Source organism: Schistocerca americana, chromosome 3 (assembly GCF_021461395.2).
Source record: "Schistocerca americana isolate TAMUIC-IGC-003095 chromosome 3, iqSchAmer2.1, whole genome shotgun sequence".
Lineage (NCBI taxonomy): Eukaryota > Metazoa > Arthropoda > Insecta > Orthoptera > Acrididae > Schistocerca > Schistocerca americana.
The window spans coordinates 925,839,153-925,857,617 of NC_060121.1; the positions used below are offsets into that span (position 1 = coordinate 925,839,153).

Sequence of the window (18,465 nt, forward strand, 5' to 3'; positions counted from 1 at the left end):
AGACAGAGGAATTATGTTTAGATGCATGCACTGAAAGGATAAGAATAATGTAAGAGTCAAAGAGAACATAGTAGGTTGCATCACTAAAATTTTAATGTTCTCGGGTGGTAGCTCACTGTTAAGAGTTGTTTGGAGAAGTTACTTAGATTTCAAATGCTGCTAAACCAAAGGACCCAAAAGTTGCTGCATACTTTTACAGCAACAATTATTCTTGGTTACTGTTGGACCATTCTAAATGACTTAGTGGTCATCAAACTGCAGCCCATGGGGCCGCGTGTGACCCAAACCAATTATTAGTGTGACTGATGGTTTTCAGGCATGCTTTATAATAGTATGCATCTAATGGCTATGAGTCAGATCCAAAAACAGCAAAAAATGTTAAGAGTATCATAACAGTGTAGTTTTCCTGGCCAGTAACAAAAATACTTACAGAGGCAGTAATATTTTAAGATTTCCTTAGCTGTAACTGATGTTGATGAGTTCAGCTGTGAGGTAAGTTAAGCTGCCACTTATCTCAGAGAAAGATGGGTAAGTACTGGGCCGCCTGGGGGGGGGGGGGGGGGAGGGGGGGAAGGATGTAGAGTATGTGAGAGGTGAAATGTTTTGTTGTTTGTCATCTGACAACTGAAGAGCACATGTGATTCATTTCGATTAGCTGCTACAGTTTAAATTTCAAATTGAAAGAACATGGATTTGTGAATGAGCATTATAGAGATGGACGTGTTGGAATGGGGATACTTGTAACAAAGAATATGAATTTTGGCTGTTGTAGTCCAATGCAATAAGTAGAAGAAAAATAGAATAAATAATTAATAAATCTGTGTGATTATGTCTCATATTTTATTACATATTTAGAAATAAGAGCAGCTAGTGTTATTAATCAATTAATCATTGGCTGATACAGACAACACAACAACACTTTGTCAGGTAGTTACAGTGACACAGCTCTGTGGTCATTGAGGATGGCAGCAATCTGAAAAACAGAATAGTTGACATGGTGTGTTCCAAATGGTGCTGACTTCTAAAGATTAGCACTGGAGGACCAGTGCCCAAGTTATCATGCCTTTACTACGGCTAGTCTATTGAGTGCTCATAGCATATAGTTTTGTGTAGGTTACCAATTAATAATCTGATCGATACATATGTGGACTGTGGTGTCATTCCACAATTTCCGCATTTGCTCTTCAACAAAAAGATTCTATGACCACTGTTCTACATTAGTTTTAGTGACTAATAATGAGACAAATACAAATACAATACAAGTAATTATCAGCAAATAAGAAAGATTTTTTGGGAGTTAGTTCCATAGATCTGATTTGTCATGAGAAGGAACGTTTCAACGGAACAGAATGTTACAGAGACATCTATACAAAAAAGGTAACAGGCTTGGATTTGAGCTCTAATGAACATCGTATTTTATTTGTTATTAATTTAAAAGTAGAATGCTGTTTCTGGTTTTATTCTGAACTTTCTAATTATACTAAAGTATCGCCTTTTGCTTTAAGTGTTCTAGTTGTGAATGTAAGCAGCTATGCTAAATTTCTTATACCTCGTTTTTCTAATTTTGCTTTGAAGACTTTATAATGTGTAACATCAAAATCTTGGAAAGGTCTGGGAAAATAGGTGCAGTGCTTTTATACTGGTGAAATGGTTCAGCTACTGAAGTGGTCATCTGAATTTTCCAAAATTAATTTTTGGTCTATCACCTTGATGCCATCTAGTGAAAAAGATAATTTGTTCTTTAACTATTACACAACAAGTTTACATTTATAACCTACTATATAGCTTTAAATTTTTGAGATTTTATAATCACACTGACAATTCCGCAGATATCTTTTTGCTATATCAGTGCAAACATCTTTTCTGTCGGATGTTCAGTACGTGAAGGCTGCAGTTCCTTTTAAAGGGACATTTATCAGCTACGAAACTAATAGGTAGATGTACTTCCTGCACCCACCAGTCAGTGCGTCCTCATGTTAGCATGTACGAGGGTCGGTCAAAAAGTAATGCCTCCCATTTTTTTTCTACATAAAGAAATTAAGTTAAGTGAAAAATTTGAATTTGGCGCCATTCCTCAAACCTTCTTCTGCAATCCACTGCAGTAGTAACTTTCTGTGTCAACAGGTGGCAGCACAGCAGAAGTTTGTAAGATGGCCGACATCGATGTTCGTTTGAGACAGCGTTGTGTGATTGAATTCTTGAATGCAGAAGGTGAAACGCCCATACGCATTCATGAAAGACTGAAGAAGGTGTATGGTGTTGTGACAGTGGATGTCAGCACTGTTAGACGATGGGTTCGTCGTTGTAAGGAAGCTGAAGGGCAAACACCGTTGACTGACGAAAAGCGGAGCGGCAGGCCGGTGAGTGCAGTGACTCCACACAACATTCAGCAAGTTGATGACATCATTCGTGGTGACCGTCGGGTGACTGCAGATGAAGTGTGTCGCATTATTTCTCTTAGTAAAGGCAGTGTGATCACGATTATTAAACAATTGGGGTACTCAAAAGTTTGTGCACGGTGGGTTCCAAGAATGTTAACCGATCAGAATAAAGAGGCAAGGAAAACAATAGCCTCCCAACACTTGCAGCGCTTCCGTTTGGAGGGAGATGAGTTTCTGAAAAAAATTGTGACCGGGGGCGAAACATGGGTGCATTTTTTTGAACCCGAATCAAAGAGGCAGTCAATGGAGTGGCGTCACACAAGCTCGCCGAGGAAGAAAAAATTCAAAACTGTGCGATCGGCAGGGAAAGTTATGGCAACAGTTTTCTGGGATACAGAGGGTGTGATTCTGGTTGATTTTTTGGAGCAGGGATGCACAATAAATTCTGTTCAATACGTAACAACCCTCAACAAACTTAAAGCACGTCTTCAGCGAGTTCGCCCAACAAAATCAATGGCAGATGTTCTTCTTTTGCATGACAATGCAAGACCACACACCAGTCGTCACACCTCTGACGAGATTGTCAAAATTGGATGGGAAGTTTTGCCTCATCCCCCATACAGCCCTGACCTGGCACCATCAGACTTCCATCTGTTCGGACCACTAAAAGAAGCTCATCGTGGGATTCATTTTGAAGATGAGGAGGCCGTCAAAACATCCGTGCGTCAATGGCTTAGGAAGCAGAGCTGTGATTTTTACCGTGCTGGGATACATGCCCTTGTTCAAAGATGGACCAAAACTGTAGAGATGGGCGGAGATTACATTGAAAAATGACAAAATGATCCTCAATGTTGTGGTTTTCAACCTATGTAATTGCATTTAAATTTCCTGACAATTAAACGTAGAAAAAAAAATAGGAGGCATTACTTTTTGACTGACCCTCGTATATGTAGTAGTTTTAGGCAGAAGTGTGTTATTGGTATCGTCCCCCGTATAATTCCCATTCGCCGCGGATTACACGGCTGTTAATTTTCCTTACCTGCTCTGGGACTATAATTTGGCAACAGTTTGCATCTGCTCCTCAGCTTTATTATCCCTTGTGACTACCTGTGTGAATTATTTCGACACCTTGAATACGAGAATGCCCGTGATCCTCATCAGGACCGAGTTACTTATGACTGCAGTACCTATTCACAAAGACTACACTTTTCTCATCAACTCGTTTTTCTACACGTGCAGTGCCAGAGCTGCTATTGTGTCTGTAACAATTTTATTCTGTCCTGAAAGTTAATTGTCACGACGGAGCACACGAAGTATTTTTTTTTCTTTTTTTGTAATTCAGCGTCTTTTCATTCAGAGTCTGCATATGTAACTAGTATGTTTTTTCCGATTAAATTATTCGATGTTAAGGAAATCTGCAGATGTAGAAATGATAAGATCTAAATAACCGGAAGTATGATGTATAAAACGATAATGAGCAAACTATGCAGTGGGAAGCAGAGTCAGGAATGAAAGTAGCGCGAGCATACAATGTTGGCAGCATTTGACTCGGATTCGATTATTGTAAACAGAGCAGTGCTTGTGTTTGTTGGGTGGTGTAAGTGTTGAGGTTAAGTCATTTGTTCGGTAATTGAGTCTCGTTTACTGGGGAAGTGACTTAATAGTAGAGTCGCATCAAATTTGAAAACTTAGTTTAGTCCAACAATATATTTTGTAATTATCATTATAACCAAAAATAATTCATTTGGCATTCTAGAATAGACAGCTAAATACAAGCACTGGCCCACGTTCAGTGTTACGGTTCTTCATTCTTACGTTCGAAATGACTTTATCAAAACCGAGAGGCGAACTCAGGCAAGTTCGGAAAAAAGAAGATGCCAAGAATAAACCCAAAGCGACATCACCTAAACCTGATAACAAGGAGGAGCAAACAAAAGACAAACCACCGTAAGAAATTATACATATTAGTTGTTTTGCCTACTTTGAAGGCCATTTTCGCAGAACTGTTTGCCTATTGTTGTACAAGAGTTTCTGGCAACTTTTTTGCCCAATTGAATTTTCCCCGCTATCAAACTTGCACATCGAAAGGGGATTAAGGCCTAGGAAAAAGCTGGAAAAACAAAAGAAATTTTCCATTTGCAAACACCGAAATTAAATTTTGAAATCAAACAAAAATGCTTCTTTCATAGCAAATAGGCCAACTAATGTTCCCGTGACCAGGTTTTGTTTAAAAACTAGTAAAATTTTCTATTCCAATGGCGAAATTGTTTGTAAATATTGTATCATTAAATCTGTAAGTTAATTATGTATTTGTGCACGAAAACCAACGATATTAAAGAGCATGGAAGCTTCACACTGTAATTTTATAAATGTATGATTTTCAACTAATTTGTATGACACTAAACATCTAGCCAATGTAGCAGTTAATAGTGACATTTGAAAACCAGAAAAATTACTAAGCACAACTATGAAGACAGATAAATACCTTAGTTTAGTCTAACAGGAAGTGACAAGATAAGTGAGAAATCCAGTCTAATGAAAAATGAATATGATAAAAATTTCAGGATCCCTTTAAGCACACACTATGGTAGCATTAAATATGGAGAGCTTGTTGTATGCTTAACAGTATCCCACTTTTTTTTTCATCAGTGTAGCAATTACCATTAATTCAGTTTTCCATGAAAAATATCTCAGTAAACACCAATTTAAAAGATGATGTAGATTCTAAATAAATGCAATATAAACGTAGTCCTTAACAAGCCAGTTATGTTAGTGTCACATATTTCATGCACTTCAAAGAACTTTGTTTCTTTATATCCTATTTCTTTCTTCCAACCTTCTATTTCTCACTGCCCACATTCATTGCCCTCCCTCCATACCCCATCCACATGATTTTCTGTTCCAGTATTCCTTTCTTTGCTGTTACTTTCATGTAAGAGAGATATATTTATTTGCAGGTCTCCCCTACTAATATGTTATTTGAATGTTAAAGATTATTATTTTCTCTTAGCTTCTTTTTTCCCTTATGTTTTGTTTTTGATTCTTATTCTTGTCAAGACATGTATACTTCAAAAATTTGTTGGTGACAGGTTCAGCATCAGTTTTGATACTGCAGTGAAGCTGTTTCTTCTAAATCAGGGTTTAGAGAACAAAGGATTTAAGAATGAAATATATTTGTCATATTTCATTTTACAAATTACTACTGTAGTTCGTTTTCTCAACATCCATCTTTTTTGTGCAAATTTCTGTAATGCACTGAGTGGCAGAGCATATTTATTGTTGTACAACATATAGGCCTATATTAAGACTTCCTCCCTCTACAGGAGAAGAGGAAAAATGACTGTAACTATTCATGTGTGTGAGCTGTTACTTGTCGTCTTCGATCCTTTGTAAGTGATATTCTGGATGCTAGAGCATGTTGTACCTTGACATGTGTATCTTTCATGAGATGTTAGACATTTCTCTTCGTGTATTTATCAGTTCAGATTTTGAAACCTTTCTGTTACTCTTTTATTATTATTATTATTTTAAATGGTCTGTGTCGTCTCATCATGTTTCAAAGATCACATCGAAAAGGGGAACCTTTGAGGATTTATAATGAAACAAAATATGCATTAAGAAAAATGTACAACCAATTCAGAAAACCAAATAAGGGCACCACTTTGATGATACTACTGATCTCTGTGACCTACCAAAGTGCAAAATTGATTGATACATATAAGTACTTATCAAACATGAAATGTATACCTGCAGCCCCATAAACGTGGCTGTTGTAACAATGGAAATTGGGAGTGTGATCATGGAAATATAGAGGAAAGGGCAGCAAATAAGTAAGGGCCATTCCGTGCCAAGTGGTCTAATATCGAAAAATGTTCCCACATGACCATCATGGATTTTGATGAAATTTTGTATGAACATTCACACATGTTTTCAATGAACACTGGTAAAGCCTCAGTTTCAGAAATTCAAGACTTGCAGAGATATAGTCACTTGTTTGAAACCATAGCACAGCTTCCAGTAGTGCATCCTTGAATTTTCAGCAACTTTGAGATGAGATATATCTGTAAGTATTTGTATGAAAGAAACAAAACTTGGCCATCTTATACAACTTTTAGAGCTCTTTAAAGTAAAATATTAAGAAAAGGATTTCTGAGAAATTTTCATATAGATAATTTGAAGCAAAGTTGGGCAAAAAAATAGCTGTTTAAATAAAAAAAAACCCGAACTTTAGTTTTTTATATCTCCAAAAGTAATTGTGGGATGTACATGAAACATTGCACACCATAACTCAACAACACAAGGTCTTAGAATATAAAATTCCATTCTCCTATTGCTATCCATTATTTCACAAATCTAGGGTGAAGTTGACGATTTTTCAAAAAGTGCTAAAAATGGGTATTTTTAGTCAAATTTTTCAAAAAAGTGTTTTCTCCAAACTTCTAAACTATGGTCATTAGAAAGAGCATATTCTAAACTATCTAGAAAAGTGCAAGCATATAAGGCCCTAAAAAGTAGTATCATCAAAGAGGCGCACTGGAAGTTTGAACACATTTTTCTGGCACTCAAATTATACCTGAAATCTTTTATTTTGCCTTATCCATGTTTATTAATGTCTGGGATAAGTGAAATAAGAAGTCCTGATGAATAGGACCTAGCTTAAGTCCAAATAGCAAAAGAATAAAAATAGAAACAATGTTATTTCTTAATTGTCACCTCGTCTCCCCCCCCCCCCCCCCCCCCTCTCTCTCTCTCTCTCTCTCTCTCTCTCTCTCTCTCTCTCTCTCTCTCTCACACACACACACACACACACACACACACACACACACACACGCTTATTATTAAGAATGAATGTAAATCGTGAAATTTATTGGCATAATCATCTAATTATTTGTAGCCTGTTTAATGAACACCACCAGCTTACTGATGGAAAAGAGGTGTATAAATGAGTTGCTATGGTCCATGGTGGCATAACCACTGCTAGTTTCATTTCACCTGAGAAAACCAGCATTCCCGTAGCCATAGGGGCCACGCCCGATAGCTTAGCAACAACAGCTACGGGTGGGTTTCTTTACCACAGGATCCCAAGCCTGATAAGGGTTTCTTTACACAGGTTCCCAAGCCTGAAAGTAAAATTATTTAAGTGCCCTGTGTAAAATTAGAAGGCCCTCTTGGGTTCCTTAGATTGTTTCCTCTAACCTGTTTCAGTTTTTGATATGCTACATTAATTTTCTGATGAATATCAAGGGGAATGGTGTATTGCCGGCCAGACGAATTTACTGATGGAGCTGGAATAACTACAATAATGTGGTGCTCCGAAACCCAGCACTTGTCACTTCTTGGTGGCCAATAAAATGAATTTGCTGGACCATGTGGGTGCATAAAGTTTATTAATGCATCCCTTTGCTCTGTGGAGGTCTCACAGATATTCCCAATCCACCACACGTTTTCATAGATGCATGCAACATATTGTCCTGGTTGGAGAGCAGACATTAATATGCCTCCTTCATTACTGTGACCCATTTTAGCTAGAAAAAATGAACAATCATTTGAAACTCTGCTGACCTGAATTGTTGTTTCATCAATAGGTAAAAAGTGATGATTTTCTCTAGTGCCTGCTGCAGTTTGTCCAAGTTTAAACCTCTCTTCTTGTGACGCAATATTTTTTTCAATTTCATCTTTACTGACAAAAACAAATTTCCATTAATGTTTTCAGAGCAGAAGTGAAACAGATCTAGGGGAGTAAGAATTTGTCCATTAAGTGGCCGTTGCAAGCTTGCTCTTGCTGCTAACCGCTTTGTTATACCTCCAATCCCATCACAAGGTGATTTCCCGTGACAAAAGTAGCAAAAAAATTCCATTCGGCTGTCATTTGGTTGTTAATTGGAAAAGCTAACGAATTTGAATGCTAAATAAAGTTGAGGTAGCAGATCTATCTGTAACATTGCCTAATGTTTACGTTTATGTCATATTCAAACCCACTTTTCATGATAAAAGCTAATACTGGATGGCATATTCGGTAACAGTGCATTAGATGGTGAACAAGCCTCAGAATAGTGTTTTGATGCATGTTATGTACAGATATAGTTACATAAAATATGAAAAATGCAAAGAGGGGCCACTTCATGACTTTTAGCCAGAAATTTAGTATTTTAGGTTATGTTAGAATTCACTGTCGATAAAATAGCCACATGTAATGTTAAGTCATTGCACTGTTTTTAATTGAAGAACTCTGTTGGCTTTCTACATCCAAGAGACAACTCACTGTGAGATGCATAATTTAATTCCATGTTTGTCACCATAAATGCATATTTCAGTGTATACGCCATTAGATAACTACCACAATCTTTTCAGTGGTGATAATTTTTCATGTACTACCTCCCTGTGGTAGAGTGGAGCTCACAAACATTCTGGTTCATGTTTACTGCAAGCTGCATGAGTGGACCCAGATCATGGTACAGACAACACCTACAAAACATTGTCAAGTCAACGCCAGCTTTGACTGCACCATTCACACACTGTCTGTTAAATGCTTCATTTGGATGTTGGTGCATCGACTCCTAGCTTCAAATGAAATAAAGCAAAATTATAACTTACCAGACACACCTTCAAGCAGTTTCTGTGTTGTCTAGTCCACTGAAAATGTGCAGCTTTATGTTCCGCTGTGAGCAGTGGCCTTTTGCAAGGTAACCATCTCCAAATATCCATTGCACACATTTCCCTTCATAGTATTTTCTTGGAAACTGATTGAGGTGGGCCTGTGTTTACTGGCAGCAACAATTCCTGTCGGGTTTGAAACTGATTGTTATTGACAAGGTGTGACACTTGTCTCCAGGCCCTGTCAGCTAGAATTGTTTGGAGACCAGACCACATATGCAGTGTTACATGGCCGTGAGTGCTTTTGTTGATGTTCATGTTATATCCTCCTTTCAAGATCCTGTCCATTCCTTTCAGCTGCCCTTCCAAGTTCTTTGCTGTCTTTTAGAGCATTTCAGTGTCATTGTCTAACCTCAAAGTTTGTATTTCTTCTCCCCTGACTTTAATTCCTGCTGCAAATTTTTCTTTTGTTTCCTTTACTGCATGCTCAATGTACAGATTGAAAAACATAGGGGATAGGCTATGAACCTGCCTCACTCCCTTCTCAACCACTGCTTCCATTTCATGCCCCCCTACTCACATAACTGCCATCTGGTTTCTGTACAAGTTGTAAATATTGTTTCACTCCCTGTATGTTACCCCTGCTACCTTCAGAATTTCAAAGAAAGTATTCCACTCAACATCGTCAAAAGCTTTCTCTTAATTCTACAAATGCTATAAATGTAGGTTTACATTTTGTTAACCTATCTTCTGTTATGAGACTTAGGGCCAGTATTGCCTCACATATTCCTACATATATCTGAAATCCAAACCGATCTTCCCCGAGGTCGAATTCTACCAGTTTTTCTATTCTTCTGTAAAGAATTTTGGTTAGTATTTTGCACCCATGTCCTAAGGGGGTTGGAACTGTAATAGTGGCAACTATTTATTTACAGCTCGTGCAAAATAGATATGTTTTTCAAAGTTTTACCTACCTTCAAAGTAGTCACCAGCATTGTATATAAATCATTACCAGCGATGTGGAAGTCATAGGATACACTTAGCAGTGCCAGTTGTGTTGACAGTTTGAGCGGCGCGGTCTACTGCCCGACAAATTTGTAGCCCTCGTATCAAACTATTAGTTTGGTAATATTCGTACCTATCAGCACCTGCTTTCTTTGGAATTGCAATTATTATATTCTTTTTGAAATGTGGGGGTACCACAGAAATCGTAAATCAGGATGACTAGACAGGGCAAACACCACCCTCTTTAATATGAGGTCAGTGTCTTAACTACAACACTGCTTCATCCATTGGTCCTTACTGTACAGTGTTCTTTGATTTATACAGAATTTGCTCCAAGTAACTTACAAAACATAATTTTGGTCTTCATTGCTGTACCCTCTAAGGACACCTGCAGGTGATTTGCTGCTACTCTCCTTGCACCAACTCTAATTGGGTCAGAAAACTGACTCCAGCCCTGTAAACGTGCACCAGTGCCCCATGAACATGTTGATATCCTCCCCTTCATACACCTGGAAAATTGAGACAGCATCCACCCATGATGAGGTGGATGTTGAATCCGTGCAAATGACAATACATAACCATCATACACTACAGATTGACAGTATTATGAAAAGGATAGATTGCCACTCGTTATAGGCTACAGAGTTGATGTTAAGTTGCAGACAGGCACAACAAAATAACTGATACACATTTGAGCTTTTGGTAAAAATACCTCCTTCTAAAGTAGAAAGAAGCACAACTCACACTCGTGACCACTGTCTCTGGCCACTGAGGCCGGATTCAGGTGAGTAGCGATCCGTCCTTTCTGTAATATGGTCGTTATTTTATCCAGCGCAAAAATTGCCCGCAGTATTTATTTTATTTGTGTAATATATCTATTTGTTGGAGTGAATAAGCAAGAATTTAAGTAGTTGTAGAAAAATATCTAGAGTATGTGCTGTCATGGTGTTATAATTTTTGTGAATTATTTAAATCTGCCTATTATATTTAGGCCCTAATTTAAGTACAGGCAGATTTGGCCCCCATAGACATCAGTGAGACAACTTTTCTCGTTAAAGTATTTCTCAGTGTGGCAGAAAGAAATGCAGTTTCTGACCGTTCCTACTGCTGTATTGTGTTGCCATTGTTGTTTTGAAATAAATCTCCTTTGTTGTTCAAGCAGTTCTAATAAAATGTCTTGTCAGTATCAGAGGTTTCACACAGATGAAGAGGTATCAGTTATAATAAATGAAGCAAGTGAAGGTGATGAAAGTGATCCACAAGAAGAAGATACAGTTGTGACATTCGATAGTGACGCAGCAATTGAAAATGAGAAGCTCACAGAGTTCATCCCCTGATGAGCAGCATGCATCTGCTTCCAGCATCATTGTTACAGCAAAAAGCGGTAGGGAAAATATTACTGCGCCTCCAAGACAAGTACACATGTCAGTACAAAATATAGTTAATTTTCATGAAGGTTTGACTCGTGAAGGCTTGACCTCTAATGTGTCAGAATCTTTCCAAAAAGTTTATAACTCCCGAAATAATGAAGATAATCGTGGAGTATACAAACCAAGTCTGCTGCTCGTAGTCTCATGGTAGTGTTCTTGCTTCCCGAGCACGGGGCACCGGGTTCGATTCCCGGCGGGGTCAGGGATTTTCACTTGGCCCAAGATGACTGGGTATGTTGTCTCATCTTCATCGTCATCATTCATCCCCATTACGGACGGAGCATGGCAACAGCATACCACCTCCATTAGGATCTTGCCTAATACGGCAGTGCGGGTCTCCCACATCGTTCCCCTATGCTCTGTGAAGTAGCATGGGACTTCATTTCCATTCCATACAAACCAAGAAGCTTGTAATAAGAACTTAAAACTTACAACCATAGAAGAAATGTATGCCTTCATTGGTATTTTGATACTCGTGGGCACAAATAATGACACTAGACTGCATCTTGAGGACTTATGGGGGAAAGTACTGTGAAAGAATATCTACATAGCTACAATGAGTCATATTCAATGTGGAGAACTTATGCCCCTGATTAGATTTTATGATAAAGAAACAAGGACCGAAAGATGAAACTGAAGTTTTAGACAAAATTGACAAAATGTTTGTGAAATACTACCTACCAAGTGCAGATCTAACAATCGATGAAATGCTCTCCCTATTTCAAGGAAGATGTCCCTTAAAAAGACAAGCCTGGGAAGTATGGCATATAGATTAGGATGTTATCAGACGCACACACCCGGTATGCTCTAAAAATGGAAGTCTATGCAGGGATGGATGAGGGACCTGCCAAGGAATGGAGTGCAAAGGCAGTTGTTAGATGCCCAGTGAATCCACTGGCAGGAATTGGAAGAAATAAACAACAGGTTCTTATTAGACTCCCATAGACCTATCTGAGGAGCTTTACAATGATGACAAGTTAACTTTGGTGAGAACATTGAAAAGTAATAGAAAACACATACCAGAACAGCTATAGAAGGTGCAGGGTCAGGAGCTGTATTCCTCTAAGTTCTTATTCACAGATCCGAAAACAGGCAACGCACCAGTTACTGTTGTTTCATACATCTCCACACTGAAGGCTACTAAGAATCTCCTACTTCAACAAGGTGGAAAAGTCAACAGAGAAAAAAAAGAAATATCAATCTCTACTACAATGAAACCAAAGGGGGCATGCACAGCATTGATCAGATGACGTGTTGTCCATTATTAAATTCCTCCAGGTATTTGGACTAATTGCTGAAATTGTGAAGTGCAGTATTTGCTTTGAGAACATGAAGTTGACCGGAGCTCCGGCACCTCTTCAGACCAGGGATGGGGGTACATGTGGCGGTGACAGTGTGATAACATCTGGTGCTCCATTGGATGCGGTACATGGTTCGAGAAATCTAAGCTGGCCACGGGAGAGATTATTTTGTTAACATACTATTTCTCTTATAGGTCCTCGATTAGTTTTTGTGTGCATGGGACTGGAGTGAGTAAGAGAACAGTGTTAGACTGGTTTCCTTTTTGTAGGTAATTGTGTTTCGAGTATGTGAAGTACAGGGGTAAGTTGGGTGGGCCGGGAGTGGTGGTTGAGATCAGCAAGTCGCAGTTTGGAAGAGGAAGGGTAAATCTCTGTTTGGTTTGTGGGGGTGGGGGGGTATGGTGACTGTGTTTGTGACTGTGTTTTCAGACTTTTGTAGGGCTATGCTACGAGGGAATTGGTGGGGTTAATTGAAGAGTATATTGAGGAGGAGAGTACTGCAGTTTCAGATGCTTTTTCGTCTTAGAGGGGTTTTGATCATTTAGTTGTGAACCATAGTTTATAGAGTTTACAAATTATGAAACTGGGGCATGTACTGATACAATAGAGGGGTTTTGGGTGTCAATTAAATCAGTCATCAGATGGGGAAGAGACACTCTTCTAACCTGCAGTCTCATTTAGATGAGTATTGCTGGTGGAAGAGTGTCCTTGGGGATTATTGTGTTTTTCTGAGGGCTGTGGGTAAGATGTATAGGTCGAAGGTGATTAGTTGAGAGGGTTTGGTATGTGCTGGTGGGGGGGGGGGGGGGGGGGGGTTGTGGGTAATCAATGCGGGTTTAGGTAGGTTGGTTTTGGTTGGGGGAGGGGGATTGTTTTATGATTATGTTGTAGAGGACATTTTTGTTGCAGTAGTTGTTGATTTGTAAGGTGTGAGTTTCGTTTTCTTTGTGGTTTTTGTTTGGGGGTGAGGGGTGATGTTTGGGGTTGGTAGGTTGTGGGTGTTTGGGTTTCTTTGTTTTTGTGTGTGTGTGTGTGTGTGTGTGTGTGTGTGTGTGTGTGTGTGTGTGTGTATATATATATATATATATATATATATATATATATATATATAGATTATGTTTTTATTTCTGTAGGGATGTTTGATTTTTAAGTTTTTGAGGTATTGTGGGTTTGGTTTTATTTTTCATAGTTGTAGGTGTTGATTTTTTGGCATCATCAGCTGTGGTTGACCTACATGGATTAAGGGAAATGTCCAATTGCAATTTTTGTAGATGTTGGTATTTTGGTATCGTCAACTGTGGTTGACCTATATAGGTCAAGGGGAATGTCCAATTTTTGTAGGTGTTGGTCTTGGTGTTTCGGTATCATCAGCTGTGGTTGACCTGTATAGGTCGAGGGAAATGTCTGATTCAACTTTATGTCCAATTCCAAGTTTTTTAGTTGTAGATGTTGGTGGTTTGGGATGTCAGCTGTGGTTGACCTATATAAATCAAGAGAAATGTCAGACTCCAATTTTTGTAGTTGTAGGTGTTTTTTTTTTGTAATCGTTTTGTGTTTCTTGGGATCATGGTGTGCTTTTTTTTATTTTAATATTTAGCTTATTTCCCCACCCTAAAACACTCAATTTGTCCTGTTTGACTATATTTTTGGAGGGAGATATTATTATTATCGTATTTATATGTAATTTTGTGTTTGTTGCCGTATGTATGTAGTGATGTCATAGGTGCCGTATTGAAGATGCTGAGAATCGTCATTTCTGCCATATTGATAATGTTTCAGGTCAGAGCAGACAAGTGGAATCGGACGCTTCTGTAATCCCCGGAGGAACTATAAGTTTCAAAATTTGCCAGTGCCATAGGATTTTCTATTATTATACCCCCACATTTGATTTGTATTTTGTTATACTTGTGTTTAACTTTTCCATTTTCACGTTTTATAAAACCCATACTACTTTGCTTTTATTTTCAAGATTATGTATGTTTTTTTTTTCATTTTTTTGCAGGAAGTGTTACCCTCCTGTATATTTTTTCATATCTTGGTAGTAATCTAAATACAGTGGATTAACATAGTGCTTCCATAAAGACCTGAGAAATTTAAGTGTCAGCGTGTACTTTCTAATAGCTACAGTTATTTTTCTTAGCTGCTGAAATGCCTACGTTTGGAAAATTAATTTAAACAATGTGCAGAATTTAGAGAAATTAGCTACTACATTGTTTTCCATGTACATTTCATCCCAAGTTTGATTTACCAATGCCCTAGAAAAAGTATGTACAGGGCTATTACAAATGATTGAAGCGATTTCATAACTTCACTGTAGCTCCATTCATTGACATATGGTCACGACACACTACAGATACGTAGAAAAACTCATAAAGTTTTGTTCGGCTGAAGCCGCACTTCAGGTTTCTGCCCCAGGGCGCTCGAGAGCGCAGTGAGACAAAATGGCGACAGGAGCCGAGAAAGCGTATGTCGTGCTTGAAATGCACTCACATCAGTCAGTCATAACAGTGCAACGAGACTTCAGGACGAAGTTCAACAAAGATCCACCAACTGCTAACTCCATTCGGCGATGGTATGCGCAGTTTAAAGCTTCTGGATGCCTCTGTAAGTGGAAATCAACGGGTCGACCTGCAGTGAGCGAAGAAATGGTTGAACGCGTGCAGGCAAGTTTCACGCGTAGCCCGCGGAAGTCGACGATTAAAGCAAGCAGGTAGCTAAATGTACCACAGCCGACGGTTTGGAAAATCTTACGGAAAAGGCTAAAGCAGAAGCCTTACCGTTTACAATTGCTACAAGCCCTGACACCCGATGACAAAGTCAAACGCTTTGAATTTTTGGCGCGGTTGCAACAGCTCATGGAAGAGGATGCGTTCAGTGCGAAACTTGTTTTCAGTGATGAAGCAACATTTTTTCTTAATGGTGAAGTGAACAGACACAATGTGCGAATCTGGGTGGTAGAGAATCCTCACGCATTCGTGCAGCAAATTCGCAATTCACCAAAAGTTAACGTGTTTTGTGCAATCTCACGGTTTAAAGTTTATGGCCCCTTTTTCTTCTGCGAAAAAAACGTTACAGGACACGTGTATCTGGACATGCTGGAAAATTGGCTCATGCCACAACTGGAGACCGACAGCGCCGACTTCATCTTTCAACAGGATGGTGCTCCACCGCACTTCCATCATGATGTTCGGCATTTCTTAAAAAGGAGATTGGAAAACCGATGGATTGGTCGTGGTGATCATGATCAGCAATTCATGTCATGGCCTCCACGCTCTCCTGACTTAACCCCATGCGATTTCTTTCTGTGGGGTTATGTGAAAGATTCAGTGTTTAAACCTCCTCTACCAAGAAACGTGCCAGAACTGCGAGCTCGCATCAACTCATTGATGTGCACATGCTGCGCCGAGTGTGGGAGGAACTTGATTATCGGCTTGATGTCTGCCGAATCACTAAAGGGGCACATATCGAACATTTGTGAATGCCTAAAAAAACTTTTTGAGTTTTTGTATGTGTGTGCAAAGCATTGTGAAAATATCTCAAATAATAAAGTTATTGTAGAGCTGTGAAATCGCTTCAATCATTTGTAATAACCCTGTATTTTACACTCCAAGAAGAATCAATTGCAGCCTGTCTGTAGCTTTATTATCTGGCAGTAATGCTCGAAAAGATCATGATGTCTTACGAATACTTTACAATTCTCCCTGTCAATATATGTTTGCGAAAGGCCTAAAACTGAAGCTAAACTTTTTGATGCTCTTCTAGCAGAGTTTACCATTTCTATCACACCACATGTGCTCAAAATATTTAGGACATTATTACTGATTTCATCCTCAACACTAGTGATAGTTTTGGAGGCTGCAATTCTTTCTAGGACTTCAGTTAGATAGCCAATAAAATTCTTCAGGGATTGTGACCGTGTTAACATGTAAAATTTTGAAATGTTTTGGTGACTATTGCAAATGGCCTTCCTCAGGATTTTGCACTGAACTAGAAAAACTTAATTTCTTACATGGTAAGGGAAGAAGCTGTTTTTGTAGTCTGATTGGGTATTGAAAATTAGGCATGCCAGTAGTCTGCGTACGTACAGCTGCTGTGGTCTCCTGCAGGCATGTGTGGGTTGCTCCGCGAACACTGTCATCCCTAAGTGCTGTTACTGCTGGCAGCCAAGGCACTGGAAGTCTGTAGCTGTCTTCTTTATTCATGTTAGCAGGCCACTTAGCTATTTCTATTGCCTCTGTAACCTCGCCTCTCAAGGTAAGTGACTGTTTCACCAGTACGATTATTGGTTGGTGCTCTCATCCTGATGTTCCATCACCACTCTGACTTGTTGTTTCATCTCAGATGCATCTGTCTTTCATTTTCAGATGTCTTTGTGCTAATGTGTCACCCTGCCTCACCTACTTACACTAGTCCACGCTCACAGCCAGTTTTGTAGACTCCAGCAGTATGCAGTTTGTTGAGCAAAGACATCTTTTATTTTGTTGCTGCTTTGAAAAAGTGGCTTGATACCTGCTCAGCAGAGAGTCCATATTACCTTCATCCTTTGTTGCCATAGTTTTCTCTGTCCTCTTTATCCCATAAACATTGGTTCCAAAGATGAATTTGAGGTTATGTAGCTTAGCCTTCAAATGCTTTTCTTTGCTGATTCTGTGGGCCCTCTAGTTAATGTATGAAGGGCAGATTTCTTCTGCTTAGAATGATAATGGGAGGCGACGTGTAGATACCTGTCCATGCCAGTGGATTTTCTACTTACTCTGTGGCCAAGTTTACCATCAGGTTTTTTGGTAAACTACCAAGGAAAGGCAACACCCCATTCTTTTTTATCTCCATAGTAAATTCAGTCTTGCTGTGCTATTTATTTAGGTGTTGGAGGAAGTTCCCTAGCTCTTCTTCTCCGTGTGGCCAGATGACGAAGATATCATCATAGTGCTGGAACCAGCATTCTGGGTGTAACAGTGTGGACTGTTTCTTCAGATGCGTCAATTGAAATGTCTTCAGATGCTCCATTGAAATGTCTGGTGCGGTAGGTGAGAGAGAGGAACCCATAGCTACACAGTCTATCTGTTCATAAAACTCCCCTTTCCACCTGGAATAGGTGGTTTTTAAAGAAGAATTGAAGTTTTTCTCATCAGCAGTCAGCACAACACCCTGAAGAAGGCCATTTGGAGCAGTGACTGAAACGTTGGAGTATTTTACTTATTAACACTGGGGTAGCATACATTGAACAATTTTGGGTCAGGAGGAATATACGATAGGAGTTGTCAACCTTGACCAGCGATGTATTGTTAATGGCTGCTGTGATGTCAAATTTTGATGTGTATGTACACAGTTACGTTAGTTGGTGAAACCAGTTACTATGAAAGCTAAACAACCTGGTTGTGGTGACATATTGATCTGTACCTTGCTTGAGGTCTAGGTTAGGTAGGAAGGTGACAATTTGGTTGTGGGTTGGTGAAGTCAATGAATGTGTGTGTGGGGGAGGGGTGGGGGGGGGGGAGGGGGGGGGACACCTGTGGTGACAGACTGATCTGCAGCTTAGCCCATTTGAAAAAAGTCACTGATATTACATTACTGTCACAATGTTATTTATAAGTTGTGTGTTGTGTTTTCTAAGTCACTGGTCAAAGATGATGGCTCATACCAAATATTCCTTTTTATCCAGAATTTTATTGACAGTAACAATGGCTGCAAGAGGGTTTGATTACATTCAGTTAATTTGTTGATAAAGTGTCCACATTACCGCTAGGTGGGTGG

The 18,465-nt window shown here is 39.1% G+C and overlaps 1 protein-coding gene across 3 annotated transcripts in view; it reads left to right on the forward strand.

Annotated features, from left to right (window-relative positions):
- The first annotated feature begins 3,916 nt into the window (after positions 1-3,916).
- The window catches only part of LOC124607264 (2-oxoglutarate and iron-dependent oxygenase domain-containing protein 3-like), a 50,393-nt gene continuing 35,844 nt past the window's right edge, over positions 3,917-18,465 (forward strand). Inside the window, exons 1-2 of one of the 3 annotated variants that reach the window (XM_047139540.1) lie at positions 3,917-3,978; positions 4,138-4,328. In XM_047139540.1, the coding sequence (XP_046995496.1) occupies positions 4,204-4,328 (125 nt within the window). In that variant the 5' untranslated portion in view covers positions 3,917-3,978; positions 4,138-4,203. Of the gene's footprint in view, positions 4,329-18,465 lie in introns of all 3 variants that reach the window. The other 2 variants (XM_047139539.1, XM_047139538.1) reach the window with 2 other exon arrangements.